The 19,108-nt window shown below is 39.6% G+C and overlaps 1 protein-coding gene across 1 annotated transcript in view; it reads left to right on the top strand.

Moving 5' to 3' along the window:
• The window catches only part of AIG1 (androgen induced 1), a 122,516-nt gene extending 104,784 nt beyond the window's left edge, over positions 1-17,732 (top strand). The window contains exons 4-6 of the mRNA XM_041423998.1: positions 4,219-4,334; positions 13,900-14,063; positions 17,091-17,732. Coding sequence (XP_041279932.1) covers positions 4,219-4,334; positions 13,900-14,063; positions 17,091-17,128 — 318 coding nt within the window. The 3' untranslated portion in view covers positions 17,129-17,732. The remainder of the gene's footprint in view (positions 1-4,218; positions 4,335-13,899; positions 14,064-17,090) is intronic.
• Positions 17,733-19,108: the final 1,376 nt, after the last annotated feature.

Here is a 19,108-nt window from a genome sequence, read left to right as displayed (position 1 = left end):
TATTTGTAATGTGATTTTCTGGTCTCAAATGTCATTAGGCACATATATGCCATATGAGGGGAGTGGTACATATTTTCGTAATATCTTTGAAAGAGTTATTAATGAGCAGAGTTTCTCTCAGGATGCTGTGACAGTGGCTCTAGGAAGTACTCCACCTATGAGATCCCAGGATGGCTTGCTTTATAGTGTGTGCTAATTCAGCTTCATTCACAGGTCGCTTCTTTGGAGTTAGTCTCCACAGTTTCTTGTGGATCAGATTCTCCATATGATAACCTTCCTGCACATTTCATCCAGGCTCTGTGCATTGTGCTCGTTTCTCTGTTTTCTAGCAATTGGAGATTTGGCAAGCCGTATTTCTTCACCACTTGTTGGTATGGGTCCGTGGAAAGCAATACCATGTGGTAGACACAAAATAAGAGGAAGTTGCAGCTTTCTACTCTGCTGAGACCAGCACTTCCTAGCAAAAAGGTTTACCTTTCCTGCAGCAGGGGCAGGCAGTGAGAGGTCTGAGCAGGGCAATGCTGTGGCTGGGTAAGGGGGCTTATGGTCAACTCTTCAGTCCACAAAGTGGTCTTGGCAGATGAATCCTTCAGAGAGGGGTGAATAATAGGTCTGAGGGCTGCTGTCTTGGCACTCCAGAGGAAAAAAGGATTTGTGGCTGTGAGGACACCTTGCAGCTAGCACCACAGTCACAACTGGAGAAGCTGACAGCGTGCATTTTTTTGCAAGTAGATGCAGTTACTGAGCCCTGAAAAAACTCAAGTCTAAGAGCTCCTCCTGCTAATGATACAGGGGTTGATATCTCACGCACTGCTGCCTGGGCTGAGCTGGAGGCTGAGCCTGTGGTCACCACAGAGAATATGTGCAGAAAGGGTTGCCTTACTGGGACGCTGGAAGTGGTGCTCCCACATCAGTGTGGCCACAACAGTGCTCAGCCAAGTCTTTTGTGTCAGCACAGTCGTACAGGAAAAACTATCTCACAGGAGCAGCTGGTCTCAGTGGGAGAAGATAGGATGTCCAGGTAAAAATACAGTTTTGCTTGTAACTAATTAGTCCATATTAAAAGTGCTATATATCAATATAGCATTAATTAGTAGTTCAGCATAGTTTACTACTATTATAATATGATACCAGTCATTATACTCGAATTATATATTTGTTCTTTTTTAAAAAACTTTTAATGGTGCAAAATGGCAACTACTGGAAAGCTGTTAGAGCAGCTAATCATCCTTACTATTTAAACCTCCTTGTTGTTTGAACTTCCTCTTTCCTCAGTCTTCTCTGAAGTAAGCAAGCCCCAGGAGATACTTTGGCAAACAAGGCGAGAAATGTGGTTTTGTCCCCCCGCGTGCCAGTCAGTAAAAGGGATCAGTCCCAGAGGTACCAGCCAGGTATGTTTGATCGGCACAGCGTGATCTTTAGGCAGGTCAGGGAAATATCAATGCTATTTTCTCTCTAAGCCTCAGATTCCCACTGGCCTGTTTATTCAGAAATCAGGTGGCAAAAATATTAGAGGATATGAAATCTTGGGCCCACTGCAGAATACCCAGCCCTGATGGATCCCACTACAAGCACATTTGACCCCTGATCATCTTCACTATGCTTCAGTGTAGAGTTTTAACTGAGACTGTTGGATAGAAGGCATCCCAGACTACAGAATTTCATGTTTTTTAAATCAAGGTTTTTGGAGGAGCTGAAATGTAGAGAAAGGAAATTTTGTCTTGGTTGTGGTTTGGTAAAGGATCTGAAGCAGCTTTTTAGAGTGGCACTTTCACAAAAGCATTTTAAGCCAATGTTCATACTCCAAATTTGTAAAACTTCAGTGTTTGCATGTAGCATTGACATTCGCTCTAACAGACTGAGATTAAAGATACATATCTCTGATTTTCTCCTTAGACTTCTAATTCCACTGTACTTTTAATGGGATTTTGTACAGAAATGTTTTAGTGGCACAGCTCATTATCTGCTTTTCTCTCCACCGTTACATTTAGAGAAGAGCAGAAGTGAGAATTTAGGAAAATAATAACCTATTTTATTATATAAGCACAAGAATTGGGAGGAGAGAAAGGAGAAGAGTATTCAAGATTAAGGCTTGATTGCTGAAATTATTTTAACTACTTTTTAATTGGCAAGCTGTTGAGTTGTTATCATCAATGAGGAACTCATCAACAAGCAGTATCGAAAGCAGTAAACATTTACATGGAGAAACCGAGCTCACAAGCTCTGTAACAATCATCCATGGAGTGTGGAGTTAAAACTAAGTGACTGGATTACAAGAGTACATTGTACAAGGAGTATCAAGGGTGGAGTTTGGTATTAATAGTTGTTGTTTTCTTCTGGTTTTTTTTTTCTCTGAATAAGTTATAAGTGCAGGGCAGGGACATCTGCACAGCCTCCAGCTCTGCTTTGGGGGCTCTGCAGAGTGAGGCACTGATCTCTCTCTTCCTGGAGACCTTTTCCATACAGACACAAGATGTGCAGGTGAATCTCCAGGGCTTGCTTTGCTGTCAGTCCCTGATCATGGATTCTGAAGGTCCTCTGCAGCTCATAGACCTCCTCATCTAATGGTGGGCACCTTTATAGCAGACCACACTGCTATAAAACATCTCTGCATTCCCTTGATGCTGATTTATATAGTTTAAAGGGATGGGGGTGGAACAAGTTGTTAAAAGATGAAGAAATTGAAAGCTCCCCTAACTGCTGTATTATCTACCTGACATTCTCCAAATGCTGGTCATTAATTACCAATGCCTTGAAAATCAGAGCAGATATCCAATTCAATTATGTTACATCTCTCAGCAGGAGCATTTCCATTATCTTACCATTTTCCATTCAAACCATTCGTCTTTGCAGTTTTTAAAGGCTTAGACCCCACTGTGTTTCTTCTCAGTTTAACCTGTAATCTACACAAACGTATTTCTACTCCATGCCTCTCCTATCTGCACGCAGGTGAACATCAGTGTGGGTTTACATTGTAATTATTGTAAACTTAGAAATCCAACCCTCCAGCATCCCCCAGAACTACATGATAGCAGAATGTGGCCAGTGTGTGCCATAACTTTCCTTTCCATCTGGTGATGAAGCACTTGGGGAAGGACTGAATTTGCATTAGGACTTAGGCTGCCCTTGCAATCCTTACATCTCCAGGCCTTCTTGTGGAGAGGGCAGAAGAATTCACAGTCAGTCTTACCAAACCCTAGAGCTAACCTCTCAACTGAAGTAATTCCCTTTAGGTGCCAGCAAAATCTTGGCCCCATGGAGGCAAGGCAGGGTATATTTCTGGAGTCACCACTAATGCTGGTCTTAAGTGAGCTGTATATTCAGAAATTATGGGGTTTATTTCCTGGCACATTTGTTCTTTGCCTATGTGTATTTTCATCCTTGCCAGAACTCTGAAATGTAGACATTGAATGTTGGGGGCAGGCTGGATGCAGTTTTTCAAGCTGCTGACGTTAATTGGATAAACAGGCCTTCTCAGAAGGGGCAGTATAGGGAATGTGTATGGGAAAATAACAAAATAAGATGTTTCGCAGCTAAATAAAGACAAGTGGCTGAAAATGGTTTTTGCTGCTTTGGCTTTCATATGATTCAATTAGGAATCTAAAACTATTTTGTGCAACTGAAAAATTAAGATTCACAACACCTTTCTGAATGTAATTGCTTGTCTTGCAGATGGAGGAACAGAGGTATTGATGCTATAATTTTAAAATATGTCCCCTGTTTTCAAGTCCCCAGATTGAGATACATTTAAACCTAATTCTCAGAAGCATTAAATACCTCCATTTATATTCATTCACTTGGCATTGTTTGTACTTAGTCTCTGAAAACCAGATCTATTGCCTTCCAACTAGAATGGTCACAAAAACTGAAGTGACATGGCAGAGATCACAGAGTAACTTCAGGGCCAGACTGGGGTTGGGAACTGTGTCCCTTCATGACACATTTCCTTTTTACTCACTGAGTATCTGCCTTGGATTCCTGAACAAAAGTACATTCTGGTTACTCAGTTTTCCTCTGCTCTCTCAAACAATTGGACATTAGAGAGATGATACTGGTTGGATTATTGATCAATTTTATAGTTACTTTACCTTGTCTTTCTAGCCATCAAGAATTGTCTTCAGGTGTCTGCAATTAAGTGGCTTATTGTAGAATTGAAATTAAAATATAGAGAACCATTTGTATCACCTGCTTTTCCACATTGTTTTGGTTTTTTTCCAGCACACAACAGTTTTGCCCTTTGTATTAATCGAGATGAGAACAACACATCATCAGTATCCCAGCAGGAGCTGTGGACTGGCTGCAGTGTGCACCTTCGCTGTTGGCTATATTTTATGGTAAGGGCTGTACATGCTGTGTTTTCACATTGTATTGGGGGTTTTGTACTGCTAAATTTGGGCACATATTTCATTATGGATATAATCGCTAACAGATTCACGCCGCATGCCTCGTTTGGTCCAAGACCTGGGCTTTGTCTGGTTTCCCCAGATGCTTATATTTTTAGAAAGTATATGCCAAACCTCACACAACAGGAATTTGTTGAACAATCCCATGTAAGCAGTGGTCTTTCCAAGGGTACATTTTTCAACCTTTTTTCAAGCTAAATGTTTTTCTTGGATCTTAGTTTTATTGCTTGGGGTTTTTGTTCTATCAAATAAAATTGAGACTAGGCAAATGATTTCCTGCATCAGTATTTAAGCAGCAAGAGAAAAGGTAGAACACTGTCTTTTTTCTTTACTGGTTCATAAATTCTTTCTGTAAAATTGATTACAGAATAAGTCAGTAATCCAAACACTCTAAAGTTTAAGAAATGCAAATGTTGGTGAGAAATTAAACTAAAACAGAAATAATCTTTCTTATACAACATTAAAATAAGTCTTCAGGCAGTTTCTAATTAAGCACCTGACTTGCATGACAGAGTTAATATACTTTGGTTACCCTAGTATTTATTTTTCACTAAACCTTTGTTTTATTTATATTTCTCCTTTGATGCCATCTATCCTTTATCCTTTCTGCATTTCATGGCCCCCATTTCATATTCTTTCTTTTTACTTCACAACATGTTTCTCTCAGCTGAGAAGGTATTTTCCAAAATTTCTGCCAACCAAGAGAGATAAAACTAATGTGAGAGTAACATGGTCTCGAGGCAGTACTATCACACTGCTTCAACTATGCAATTTGTCCCTTTGATCCAGTGAAAGAGAGGTCATTATTCATACATATCCACACACACTCAGTGATCACACAATGCTGTTAATCCAGCTGAAATGGGATGTTGTGTCCCAGGACAACAGCCACATTCTGCCATTTGCTTTTATAAACATACATACCCTTCTTAAAAAAGAATAATATTTGTAATTGTAAGATAAGAGCAGCCACACGCAAAAAGGCATATGATTATTCCCTCAGGAAAAAGTGATTATATTCTTAACCCATATACAGTAATGCTCAACTGTGATAGTTCTTGACCTTCCTCTAATGGTGCCTGGAGACAGATTGGCAGGTACCTATGGCTTGACCTCCTCTGGCACCTCCTAAAATCATCTAAGTAGACACATGCAATAGTATTTAATGAGAATTCAAAATTTAAACAATCCAGTTATACAAGTGAAAACAAACCAGATGTGTCTTAAAATCTTTTAAGAATCTGTTACAGTATCAGTGTGATGCTCATCTGGCTTGATCCTACCTACTACAGTGCATCTGTATCCTGCAGCTACAAGGTTAAAGAAAATTGTAGGACAAGTAAAGCAGGAGAAGCAGATTCTGCATTAAATAAGTACTGCATTAAAATCACCCAGGCACAGACTGTGTTTATCTCCCTTTGCTTTTGCTGTTTATTGGTTTTGCCTACACGTATATTATTTCCAAAACAGATAGGGCTACTCTCAAGTGATTTGCCATCTTCCAAGTGGTGATTTCTCTTTAAATGAGATGAGGCAATCTTAAAAGTTCATCCTGCTAAATTATGCACATACAACCCATTTCTCTGTCTCCTGTTATGGAAGGAGGCCTTTGCAGGTTAGTGGAGGCAGACAAAGTCTACACTGTGCCATCACTTGCAAGTTCTGCATGTCCTCAGCCTGCAGGTGCTATTGAAGACTCTAGCCAAGATGTGCTTGAGGCTCCAAGCCAAATCTTGGTCCCATTACATCAATATGATATATCGTATTCACAGGTTGGAAAAATATACCAGAAAGTATGAAAAGTGAGGAGTTTGTCATCCCTCTCATTCAGGGTGTGGCTTCTTTTCACAGCTTAAATCCACTGTTTTCCTGTTGCCAAGTGACCACTTTACAGTAGAGACCTTAATCACTCAGGGGGCTTGGAATTGCTGAATTCAGATTTGTTGTCCTTGTTGGCAGCACCCTCAAGGTTAGCACAGTGTATTAAAATGATACTAGACCTGCAAATTACCTAGGTCCATACAGCCTGGTGGAACTTCCTTTGTACCTAGGGTTGACCGTGGGTCCTGTTCTGAGGCTTACTTTGTGGTTTATGTATTTTTAACTAGAATTTAGGGATCTGCCACTTGAGAATTTGTTATTTTGCCTATTCCGTTTTTCCCTCAGCAGAAGTGTTTTCACTGCAGCTCTCAGAATAAAGTGAAGACAGCCGCTAATCAGATGTTCTCTATGTTTTGTTCTTGAATTTTGAATTCTCTTCCAATCTCAGCTGAAACTTTCTTACCATCCTACATGTTTTATGTATTGTGTTGCACTTTTTACAGGAAAGGAACATACAGGAGGATGTTGTTTAGGTTTGATTCTGTGAATGCTTTTTTCAACTCCAAGTAGAGGAAAGCTTGTTTTATTTTGTATGTGACTGAATCTGTCATGTATGAAAGAGGTGGTAGAATAGCAAGTGCTTTTTAATGTATAATTGGTAAATCAGAAAACTGGCAAACAATTCTGAGTAGCATCACTGAAATTGAAAGAACATAGCTAAATAACTTGATATCTCCTGAGCATGATTCAGAGATTTGTTTTCTGAGAAACATCCTTTCTTGAAGAGTAAAAGCTTTTTCTGTTTTTCTCTGTATTTTTCTTGCATTCTCTCCCTTCAGTCAAAGAGTTTTTGAGTAGGCACACTTAGCTCATGCACTCTCTGTGAGAGAGAGCTTGCAAGGAACTGTGCCCAGGCAGAGCATCCACAGACTTACATTGCATGTTGCAGACCATACATGGACTTTCAGGATCGAGGCCATGGGATAAGATGGGAAAAGCCTATTGGCTTTATTTAGCATGGCTTGAAAAGGTCACAGTTTGTATTGAATTATTAAATCTAGACAGTGCTAAGAAAACCAGAGCATTTGCCAGTACTACCAGAAAATTCTGCCAATGAGTGTATGGAGTTAGTTGTCAAGGAACAGAAAAGAGCCAGAAATGTGTTGCTCCTTGTAACAAGAATGACCTCATAGTAACTAATATCAGAGCCTAATATGTCCCTAAAATAAACTGAGACAAATACGTTTATTTTAAATGGTTTTCTTTTTCCCTCTACTTTTGAGCACTTCAAGATGCCAAAAAAACAGACCCTAAGAATCTGACTCTACTGCTGTAGTCATGCTGGGCTGCATGTTTGGGAGCAAAAGACTTACCTACTTTCTTATAGCTATCTCAAATCCACTAGGAGCTGCCTCCACATGTGCCAAGCTTGGACTTGATTCATTCTCTCATTCTTTTATAAATCTATTTAAAGAGCTTCTAAACTTTGATTTGAAAATAAAGTTTCTCTTGAAGTGACTTCAGGAGAGTTCCTTAGATATGCTGAGGGAGAGCATTTAGATGGGGTAAGTTGCTGAATTCTTCTTGAACAAATTTAAGAAAGGAATGTACACTGAGGATTTGGAATGAATTTGAGATTGATTCTATCAGGCTTGCTGTAGGATTTCCACTAGCGAATCTCCATAGAAGGAGAGGAGGATCAGAAAGAGCAGATGTTGGCACAGACTGCTAGGACAAACCTTGACATTCAGAAGAGAGGGGTGGTGGGTTAAGAGTGTGAAACTTGGTGAGAATTGACAGTCATGTTGATAAAGAAGGACAAGATTGAGAAACCAGAAGGATTTTTGAGGTTGGTGGTGCCAATGGAGCAGGAGAGACACAACAGGGCTTTGCTAAGCTGTGCTGAGGGTTTGTATGTAGGAAGGGCACCATGCATGCTTTTGGAAATGAGCACTGGGGATAAAAGTTCAATAAAGATCAGATGAGTCCATGGTTAGAGAAAAAAAAAGAGTAAAATGTTCTGGGGGCAAGTAAAAGAAATTAACTAAAATAATGGGTTTAAAGAGAAGTGGATAAGGAAACACAGCTCACAGGTCAGCAGCTTCAAAGCTGAAATCGTGAAAGTAAGTGAGGAATGCTGGGAGAGGGAGAGAGAAACAGACTTTGAAATCGGAGTGGAAGGCTGATGTAGAAGTGGATGATAGATGAGACGACACAGAGAAGGAGAAGAGAGTTGGAGCTGGAGCTGCCCCGAAGAGTAAAGAGTAGGAAGAAACAGAAGCAGCAGAAATAGGCCAGGGGAGGATTAGCGTCCCTTGTACCTGACCCAGAAGGAGGGTGGGAGGGCAGAAGTGCCTTCAGCAAGAGAAGGCTGTATGGATCCCCAGCCTGGTAGGTCTGACATAGCCATTTTGGACTGTTGCTTTCTGGCTTGCCTCCACCTCCACATCCTCAAATGTTTCAGTCAAAGCAACAGCACAATCACAGATGACAAGCATCGGTAATATGTTCTCACTTCCTTGTGCAGCTCCTTAAAATATAGCTCAAGAAGGCATAGCAACCACTACTATATTTAAAATGAAAAATTATTTATCAAAATAGATGACTTCCAGAGATGACAGCACTTTGCAGTGAATCTGTTAAATTTCTGTCATTGTAGCTACCTGTACATAAACACAAATTTCTGCTAAGTTTTGTTCCTCCCAGATGCCAGCACCATGTCATGCTGAGTACATTCTGGATGTGACATTATTTGCAGCTGCAGTTTCTCAGGACTTGTCTGCTTCTGACTGCATAAGCCACGCCACACCAGTAGCACAGTCCTGTGACCCATGTATTCCCATGTAGTCCATCCACTCAGATGAATGGAGAAGAATCCAGCAATAAGAAAATGGAACAAGAATGGATGATTGCTGTTATTTCCTAAATGATGACTGTTTATTGAACTTACCTTTTAGTCTTTAAAATTCCTAAACTATATACATTCCTGGTGTAGGTGTATTAGGTCTGGCTGGCTCTTAATATAAAAAGTCCAGCATTTTAATATAGCTGAGATCTTAAGAAATCTGATTAGATGCAGAACAAACTCTCCTGTGTTTTGGGGGGCGTTTTGAAGATGTGTCTCTCATAAATCAGTATTAGAAACCAAAAGTAGAACAAATTTAGTGTGGGTCATTGTGCTCCTGTCCCTGAAAGCACAAGATTGGACCTGCACTACAACCACAAATTATTTGTTTGTTTGTTTTGAATGCCTCAGCTGCTCTAAGATCATCACCTTGTTTGGAAGACATTCCACATTTTAATAGCTCTGGGTAAAGTTATCACTCTTGGTGGAAAAGGAAGAGAGTGATCCTGGAAAAGATCATGAAATAAAGGGTACAAAATACGCATGTTCTGTTTGCTAAAGAGTAGCCACTGGGAGCTCCTCTACAATTTGTCTGGAACCAAGGATTCAGCCTTCCTTTGAGCCAGTCACTGGAAATAATAAGAGCACTGAAGATCTGGGAGAGGATTTGCTGCTGCAAGAAGTAACCAGAAAGGAACTGCCGTTCACAGATGAGAATTGTCATGTACCCACGCTCCAGGTAGAGCTAATGTCAGATGCTTCAGGAGAGCTTAGCAAACCATTATGAAACAACCAGCTTTCAAGGGGGAGTTTTCTTCCAAAATTTATGTCAAAACGTAGGTGCTTAGATCCTTTGGTCTGGATAGTTTATACATCTTGTACTCTTTAAACTTAGGCATAATTGTGCGCATTCTTATTGCTTGTACAATCTCCTGATTTCACAATCTTGCTAGAGTTGCATGATAGGGCCTAGAGAAGATGGGTGGACTAAGTAGGCTTCCAGACATTCATACTTCAAAACTTTTTTGAATAGCTGGTGATGTATCACTGAAAGGTAGGGTAGAACATTCCAGAGATTAATTAGGTATCATTCAGAAAGATATTTCCAGTATCAGATTTGAATTTCTTGTCTCTGAGTTGCATTGAGGTGATTCTTCTGTCACAAGGAAGAGAACTGGAAGCTCTTCACCCATTTTATGTCATGCATTATTATTCTGTGTCCTTTCATTTGCTGCTCTTGAGAAGTTACACAGCCCCTCATCTAGCAGCCCCTTTTTCCAGAACTCATAGTACTGGTTGTTGATGAATACAGATTATGATTAAGGACTCAAGCTGGGCAGGAAATGGGTGGAGACTCTCTCTGAGAGTCCAGACCACAAAGTGCTGCCAAGCTATAATAGCTGAGAGCAGCCACCATGAAGGAACAACCATCTTCTGCAACATCTCCCATTACAAAATTCATGAGGTGTCATGGTTATCAGCTACCATTATACTCACTTGTTGAGCTTGATTCTCCAGGACTAAGGTCTTACACATGCTATTGTTACAGCTGTATCATTTAAACTGACAGAATACACATAAACCACAAGGTTCCAACAAATTTTTGTTCTTAGTTTTCCTCATTAACAAAAGATCTATATCCAAAGAAAAAATGTAAATGTATGTTCCTTGCATACTTTTTATTTTCTCCTGATTACTTTGATAGGAGAGATATACAACATCTACTGTATAGTAGAAGTGAAAACTAGCTACAAAGTCACATTTTTTGACAGATTTGTTAAAAACAAGCAATACTGTGCATTTTCAAATAGCTTTTCCTGATTTCTACACCAACTGGTAGAAAATTTCTAAAAACAACCCTTTTTTTTTAACAGACATTTTAATTTGAATACAATGTGTGAATGTTTCCGTTCCTTCTCTTTTTACTGTTTCTAACAAATGGCTAGATGAACTCCCTGACCTGTAACACATTCATTGAAAATATACAGTTATGTCTACATACAGCTGCTACTGTTCCAAATCACAGGGAGGTTCAGGTTAATTTTATCTTCTCAGAAATAGCCAGTCCAGTTTTACTCCTCTTTTTCTCCTTTTTCTCCTTTTCTCCTTTTCCTTTTCTCCTCAGTTTATTTCTATCTAAACAACACATTTTTACACCTTTTCAATAACAAAGTCTTCAATTTGATCTAGTTTTTACGCTCCTAAGTAAATCTTAATGCATGCTTCCCTGTGCTTACCTAATAATGAGGTTGGATAGGAGTAATGGCTACTGGAGTGGCAACACTGAAGGCATTCATTAATGTTGGCAATCAGCACTCTTGTGTGGAAGCTTTATGCGAATGGTTGATCAGCCCTTTATAGTGCAGCCTCGAGAATGCCTGTATTCCAGCAGGAGCAAACCCACTAGGAATGGCCACCAGGTGAGGTTTCCATGGCAGCAGTTGTCCATTTGCTGCTCCAGTTTGTAGTACAGGCAATGCTGGAGCAGTCAGTGTGTCACTGCTCAGTGGAGAGGAGGCTAATATTGCTCCACCCCAGCATAGCCAGCAGCGTGCTGCAGCTCATTTTTAGAAGGATCAGGTGAGTTTGTGACTGTTGTCTCCAGAGTGGTGCTTGGTCCCTCTTGTGCTCAAAGCAGTTTTGACAGTGTGGCCACCCTGGGGACAGGCAAACACTGAAGGCACGAGCAGCATCACCACGCAGGGGCTCCTGTGCTGGGCAGCAGGGAGCAGAGTGTGTGAGCTGTCTGCAAAGCCTGAACTAACCAGAGATTGCTGACATGCAGGAGCTCATCAGTGACTCATTGGTTGGATTTAGAAAATGCTTCCTCTTTCTAGCATAAATGTGTTCTAGTAAAAGCCACTTCTACTTGGTTCATGAAGCTGGCTACGTAGATGCTGTTAAGAAAGTCCCTTGAAAAGTCCCTCTGTAAAGGTACTTTGTAATCCTGGGAAGTTTCATCACACCAGAGAAAATAAGTGGAAAAAGAGACTGGCTCTTTTTCAGTCTTTTTCCTTGGAGTTTGTTTTACACAGAATGATCATTAGAAAAAAAAGCAAATGAAAACTGAAAAAAGTAAATGAAACTGAAAATTGTTAGGTGGTAATAGACATTCCCTGCTAAGCAAACCTGCTACCAGGGGACATCCCACTACCTTCAGCCCAACTCTCTCATCTTTTTCTTTCATCAAAAGGAACATGGTGTCCCCTGTTACCATGGGTTACGCAGGAACCGTTCGTTTTTTCATAGATAATTTTATCTTGTCAGGTTAATTCTATCACAGAAGAATACTGGGGAAAATAACTGTAAAGTACAGAGATAATTTCCCATATGTGAACTGATTTGGAGAAGGGGGTTTAATTGCATTTAGATCATGCAGATTAATTTACTGACACGTAGTTTCCCAAGTGAAGTGTCCAGCTGTTAAGGGTTGGGCTGTAATAAAAGCTTTTCCAAGGAGGAGGGAAGCTGTGACAACCATGTACATTTCCAGGGTGATTGTTAAACAGGGATTCTGTACTCCCTGTGTGACAGAATTTTATGGTAACAGTTTTCTGTGGACTTCTCTATCTCTGCCCTTTAGGAGCCTTTGACTGTTGATCTAGTGATCAAAAATCTTCCTTAAGCAAATAGAAAAATCAGCAAGTGAATCAAATCATGTGGACATGGAAATCCCCATCTATAAGAGTGTGCAGCTGTTCTAGCTGTGCTTCACCGTGAGCTTTTCACTCAAATTTTCAGGTCACAAAGGAAAAGATTTACAGTCTTGAAGAGAACCCAGCAAAGCCCTGGCTTACCTTCACTGAGCACTTTACCCAGTTAGCCTCTGAGATGTTTGCTCAGTTGTTTGCCAGTATTTGCTTTTCTTAACTTCCACCTACTGGAATGTATGGGCTTTCTGCTCGCTCTGACTTCACCACTCACAGCATCAGATCTCAACACAAAAGTGTTCCCATCAGAGGATACAGGTGTCCACTGCAGCCACACACAGCAAAACCACACACCTGGAGTGCTTCTTCAGGCTGCACTGCAGTAAAGCTGATGGTCTGTCTCTTGAGTTAGTGTACCAACAATGTCCTCTGTAGTTGAATGCTAAAAATCTCTGTGTCACCAGCAAACCACCATCAATTCTTTTCCTTTACTGTATATTGGCTGTGGGGCTGGGCACTACTTTTGAGGTGTGGTTTTGTTTGGTCTTTTAAAAAAAATATGTATCTTACCTAGAGAAAAATTACTAGATTCCAAATTATAGCAGGTAACTGAAAGGAGGACCAATCTAAAACACAGTTGCTGAAGAAATTACTCTCTCAAAGAGAATCTAAACCATATGCTACTGGCAAGCCCAAAAACTGATTACCATGTGTAGCGAGGAAAAGCAAAAGAAAAACACAAATGTGTATGAAGTGAAAGCAGGATACTGCAGAAAGCAGAGAGAGATGGTAGGAGAGCCTGTAGAACCCTGAATGCTTTTGGGATAAAGAACCTGCTTGGAACAGAGGCTGCTGCAGTTTCCATCTTTGGCACAAAACAGGGGTTTCCTCGGAAATATAAGTGAGCAAAGAAATACCTGCCTACATCAGAAATGAAAACGAGCCAACTGCTCATAATAAATTGAAAGCAAAGCAGTAAGAATGTGGGAAATCAGCCATAGTTTCATCATTTGTGATGTCTGTTTGGGATGGATGTCATCCACATGCTCCAGTTCACCTGCAACTTGCAGGCCTTTAAGATAATTGCTTTTTGGGTTACAGCAGCTAAGCTTACAGGCCAAGCTACTTTTGTAAAAGAGATCTGTAAGAGTCAGTGCTTATTATTTTTGTTTTGTTTCAGGGTGTGCTGGATTCACCACGTTACAGGAGTGTGGGTGTACCCGCTTCTTGAGCACCTCAGCCCAGGTGTCAAAATAATCTTCTTTGCAGCTGTTACCATAATAATTAACGTATTCTACTTGGTGGGAGAAGTCCTGAACAACTACATCTGGGATACGCAAAAATGTGAGTATGTTTTAGGAATATTATCTCGTGAAATACACCATCAGGACATGAGTATGTTTCTCTGAAAGTGTAGAAGTTTTAAGCTGACTAAAACAAAGGAAAATGACAGAAGTTCCACTGAAACATCTTGCTTGCCTGCCCTTAAAAACAGACGGATGAACAGAATGTCTGCTGGAGAGCCTGATGAGCTATGAATATGTATTCTCTTTTATAACTTACAGTACTAATTTAAGAGCTCTTGGCAATTACCTGAGATGTTTACAACCCACTTATTAGCTGATGAACCCATTAAATGCAGCTAGAAAAAGGTATCATTCTGTGTGAATGCCAATAATGGTAGGCTTATACTGAGAAATGAAAATATACTTTTAGTATTTTCAGGTATAAGGTATTGTCTCACCATATAAATTTACTCAGGGAAAATGAACATGTTCTTGTCAGTGAAATAACAGGAATGAAAGATCACTTTAGTGCAGGGTAAACTTAACTGTGCAGACTCTACATCATCTATCCTGCCTAGGCCACCCATTGCTGAGGAGAGGAAAAGGGAAAATAAGACAAACACAAGATTAAAAGTAGGTTCCTTTTATCTATGAAAGATGGTTTTCATTTATCAAATCAAATGAAATAAGCAAACAACATTCATAATAGCTGCTGTGGCAAATCACAGCTGGAGGGAAATAAATTCACATGGTAGTTAATGGCACACACAACTCTCTTTAAAAAGTCCTTTAATACCAGGTAGAATCTAACGCTATAGGCTCAAAGCAGTTTTACTTTCTGTTTGCCCATATTAGCATCCAGGTGTAAAATGCCTTTTTGTTTTTCCTCTAGGACCGTCAATCACTGGTCATAGTATTCAAGACAGGTATTCAGTCCTCAGTTTGATGTCAAATTCACATTTATTTAACATCTTTAAGTTAATTCAGGAAAGATGTTTCCAAAAAAGGCAGCTGCAAGGAATAATTTCACTTGACCTAAGTCCTGTATGAAGAATAATAGTGTGGTAAAGGATCACATATTCTTAGCAAGTGCATGAATAAGTAGATGGTGGAAAATCTCCTGCACTATTCCAAAGAATACATAACAAAATCCCTGCTCCTTGCAGCCTGCTGCCCTAGAGGGGCTAACTCAGTTTCGTCATTCTCCCAACTCCTTTCAAGGTTTACCCTGGCATTATTGTCCTCTCCATCATTTCTTTCATGTAGATAAGGAATGTTGATCCCAAGTCCTTTGTGGCTCAAGCACTAGCAAAACAGAAAATGCTGTGAGTCACGTGCTGGTTTGCTGAGCTTGAAACACTTTGCACAAACTTAATCCAAAGTGTGTGGCAGGAACGCCACAAGCAGCAGAGATGTAAAATTATGACAGTCTGTCACCATGCGAGACCTGGGAAAATATTATTTGAAAACTGTACACTTAAAAGGGGCTTTTGAGCAGTAAGACTGCAAATCAAAACAGTCTGCCATGAGAAGATTTCTGGGGTGAGAAGGGGTTGTTTTGGGTTTGGAGTTTTTTTATTTGCCTCTGGAGATACATTAAATAGAACCTCACTACTGACAAAATGATTTGCAGTTAGTTTTTCCAAGTTAAACCACAAACATGGTAGGGAAGGAAAAATTTGCCCTTTGTACAAGCCAGCGCCTGTCCACAATTTTGAGGATATCTGCATTATTGCCAAACTATTTGATGCATCTGCAGTAGAGTGCTTCAGAAGAAAGGAAAGAGGTGCTTTCAAAAAAGCAAATAAAACAGCTTTTAAAATTATTGGAGAAATTCCTTCTAGGAGAAAGCAGAAGACATAAGATTGGCTCTGGAGCAACACTGTAAACTGTCTGTAATCTTTTGGTCCCCGTCTCTTGTTTTGGTTGTTAAAACTTCAACTGTGGCTCTCCCGTTACACCGCTGTGCCAGCAACACCCAGGGCCATTGCACTTGGTCTGCCAGCAACATGCAGACCCATTTGTCTTGGTGATGTTTCTTTCTCAAGGCAGCTCTGCAGTTGTGCTTTCTAAGTGCAGATGAATCTTATTGTTTCCCATATTGGAATTCATTAACTATGTTTTAAAGTGATTTACAGTGTACTTACCGCCTGTGCATATATTGCACTAGCAGGTGATTTTACTTGTGACTGCATTTTCCTCTCAGCATTCTCAAGCATTGCTTCTTTTTTGCCTTTGGTTATCACAAGTCTTTCTTTTCCAGCATGCAGCAGGCCTGAAAACCTCCAAAAGAAATATTTGTATTTGAGATGTCTGGCAGAGAGGGCTTAGTCAGAAGAACAATACTTTTGTCGGATACCAGTAGTAATTCATTGTCCAGGAACAGGCATATGAAATGGCTGAATGTTTCCATTGCCAGAAAAAACACAGTCTGCTGCCCGGCCCAGCATAGAAAAGAGAAGAGTCCTGCAGTTAGAATAATTTCTTTAAGGAGCTGAACACTCAACTCAGCCCTCGTGATATTACTGAAAGAAATGGCCACTACAAGAAGAGAAAGGCACCCTCTCAGTAGTAATTGTTTATTCATTCTTGTACTTTTGAAAAAGGGAGATGCACCTGCAAATATTTAAAAATCCAATGTTGAAATGGAGAGGGGCTTTCAATTATTGAATTCTGAAACACAGTTATTAAAATTTTCTTTCAAACAAAGTTGTTTGCTTAGATTCAGCTATAGTAGCATCTGTTTTAGTTTGCTAGTAGGTAAGCAGAGCACGTGAGGGAACTAAGTGTTCCCAGACCCCTGCAGACGTCAAAGGCTGGGCGTGCGGCAGGGGGTCAGGCTGATCTGAAAATGGGAGTGAGGGAGGGAGGATTGTGCAGCTCATTGCTGGACAGAGAGCTGCCATCAGGTGTGCAGCTGCTCTTTTCCTTCACAGCAGGTGAGGTGAAACATGTGAGCAAGTTCAGGAGAAACAACATGGATAAAGGGAAAAGAAAGATTAATGCATTAGAGGAACCTCTCTAAGCAAAGCCTTCCATTGTATTCATTGAGAGGTTTTTAAAAGCTGCTCTCGTATGTTTTCAGGTACTGAAGAAGGAAAAGAAAAGCCAAAATTGGAATGAACCATAAGAGGCAACACAGAGGATTGTTTATGGCTGCATGGAAGATTTCTCATCCCCAACAGAGTTTGGCCTGGAGAGGAATCTTTTGGAAAGGAGGAAATTTCATGGGCCCACTTCTCAGTGCAAGGATATTTTTGGATTTTCTAGGGGGGGGAAATGATTTTAGCTAAGAATAATATTAATGTTTCAACCTTCAATTTCTCCATGCTTGCATGTGACATACACATATAAGACGTATATTTATCTCCAAGGCATTCTCAACATGCATTTCTTGAATCAAATAAGTCATTTAACCATTAAGTCCTTAGATCTTTTTACTTCTGCCAAGAAAAACAATGAGTCCATTCTCTGTACTGTTTGAGAAAAGTTTAACCAGCTAGGTCTAATACAGGGAAACAAAGCAATCCCATATATTTCAAATTACAGCATAGAAGTTAATTGCATTAATGTATCTACAGAAGAGTTCGGTCTGACTGAAATATTAATGTAACACTATGTAACAGTTGCCTTAAATTTGTTATGTTATTAATTTTACCAGTCCCGTGAAATCTTACTTGCAGTGTTAAGATCTTAAGACCTAAATAAAGATTAAATTATCCTTGCATTTCTGTTATTTCATGCTGATTCTTGAAATGTTAGATGGATTTGATGGCATTTGAATGATACATTTTCAGGTTTTCCAGTGTCAACTGTAGATGATACCATTTCTACATGAGGATTTTTCTTCTTATTTTCATATTAAAATAACAAATCCTTCATTTTCAAGTTGTAAGTTCTCAATAGGGGGGCTGTTTGTGTTGTACAAGAGAGAGCATGTAAGTCTTACCTCAGGAAGGCACATAATAAATTTTTGAAGTTAAGCGTATGCCTGTTTGTATAAGGAATTCAATTGCAAAATACTAGTGATTGTTTAAGTTTAACATGATTCTGTTTAATTATTAGACAATCAAGAAGTATCTCTAGTAGGCAGAAAAAATTGTCTAGAACTAAAATAAAGTGAACAGAATAATTTTTGGCAAAAGAATATTTATTTAAAAGTAGCTTTACAATCCAAGTATTGGTATTCATATCACATATTTTTTCATTAGTGTATTCAGTAATTTATTTTAACACATGCAGAGCACTTTTAGTATGTATTGTGTTAATGTGTTTTTAGTAACAGGATTTGTGCAGAGTTTTAATACTGTTTAACAATGTTTCTGTTCTGAAACAGTTCTGGGGAAAACTGATCATTACATGCCTCCACAATACTTTTTAAATGAATGTATATACACACTATCATACAAAACAGCACAAGTTCAACAATGTGCTTTTTGTTTGTTTCCTTCAAAAATAAGACTCAGTAATGATACTTTGTCTGTCCATCTGCTAGATTATTTTTAACTTGCTGATCAAGAGTTGCAAAGATTTCAAAGCTAAGCAAATGACTAGAAATTTCATGGAAATAAGTGGCCAGATAAAGAAGGAGCTCCTCTAATGATCCTACAGAGGGAGAGGACAGGACACACAAAACCAGTAGAATTTGGAAGCAAATGGCCATAGCCATGTGGCCTTGCATTAAGGATATCATGTTCATCTGCTCCTGAATTCCCCATTACATGTGCACAATGTTACTTGCAATAGGCTTTTAAAACTCAGGAAGGAAAGTAGGCATGGATTCAGTCATGTTCAGTGAGCTAGGAACTGTTTAAAATCACTGCTTCTGAAAGCTGTGGTAGCACATGAAAGCAGTGGTGGACAATGAATGTTCTGGGGGATCTGGCTGTACTTTCCAACAGCAGCAACCGTGGCTTAGGGCAGGAAGCCCAAAGCACAAATACTGTTGACTTTCTGTCATATGAAGAATTTGCATAACCTATACTCTGCTGTTAAGTTTAGGACATTTTTATTTTTTTTTAAATTTTATTTCACGGGTATTGTTTCCTTCGCAGAATTCTGGAATTCATTCTGATGGGAAGAATGTGTTAAGTAAAAATAAGA

This window comes from Onychostruthus taczanowskii, unplaced genomic scaffold (genome assembly GCF_017590055.1).
Source record: "Onychostruthus taczanowskii isolate IOZ18803 unplaced genomic scaffold, ASM1759005v1 scaffold8, whole genome shotgun sequence".
NCBI classification, from domain to species: Eukaryota; Metazoa; Chordata; class Aves; order Passeriformes; family Passeridae; genus Onychostruthus; species Onychostruthus taczanowskii.
The sequence above is the reverse complement of the archived record's forward strand: the minus strand, read 5'-3'. Positions and strand labels throughout refer to the sequence as shown.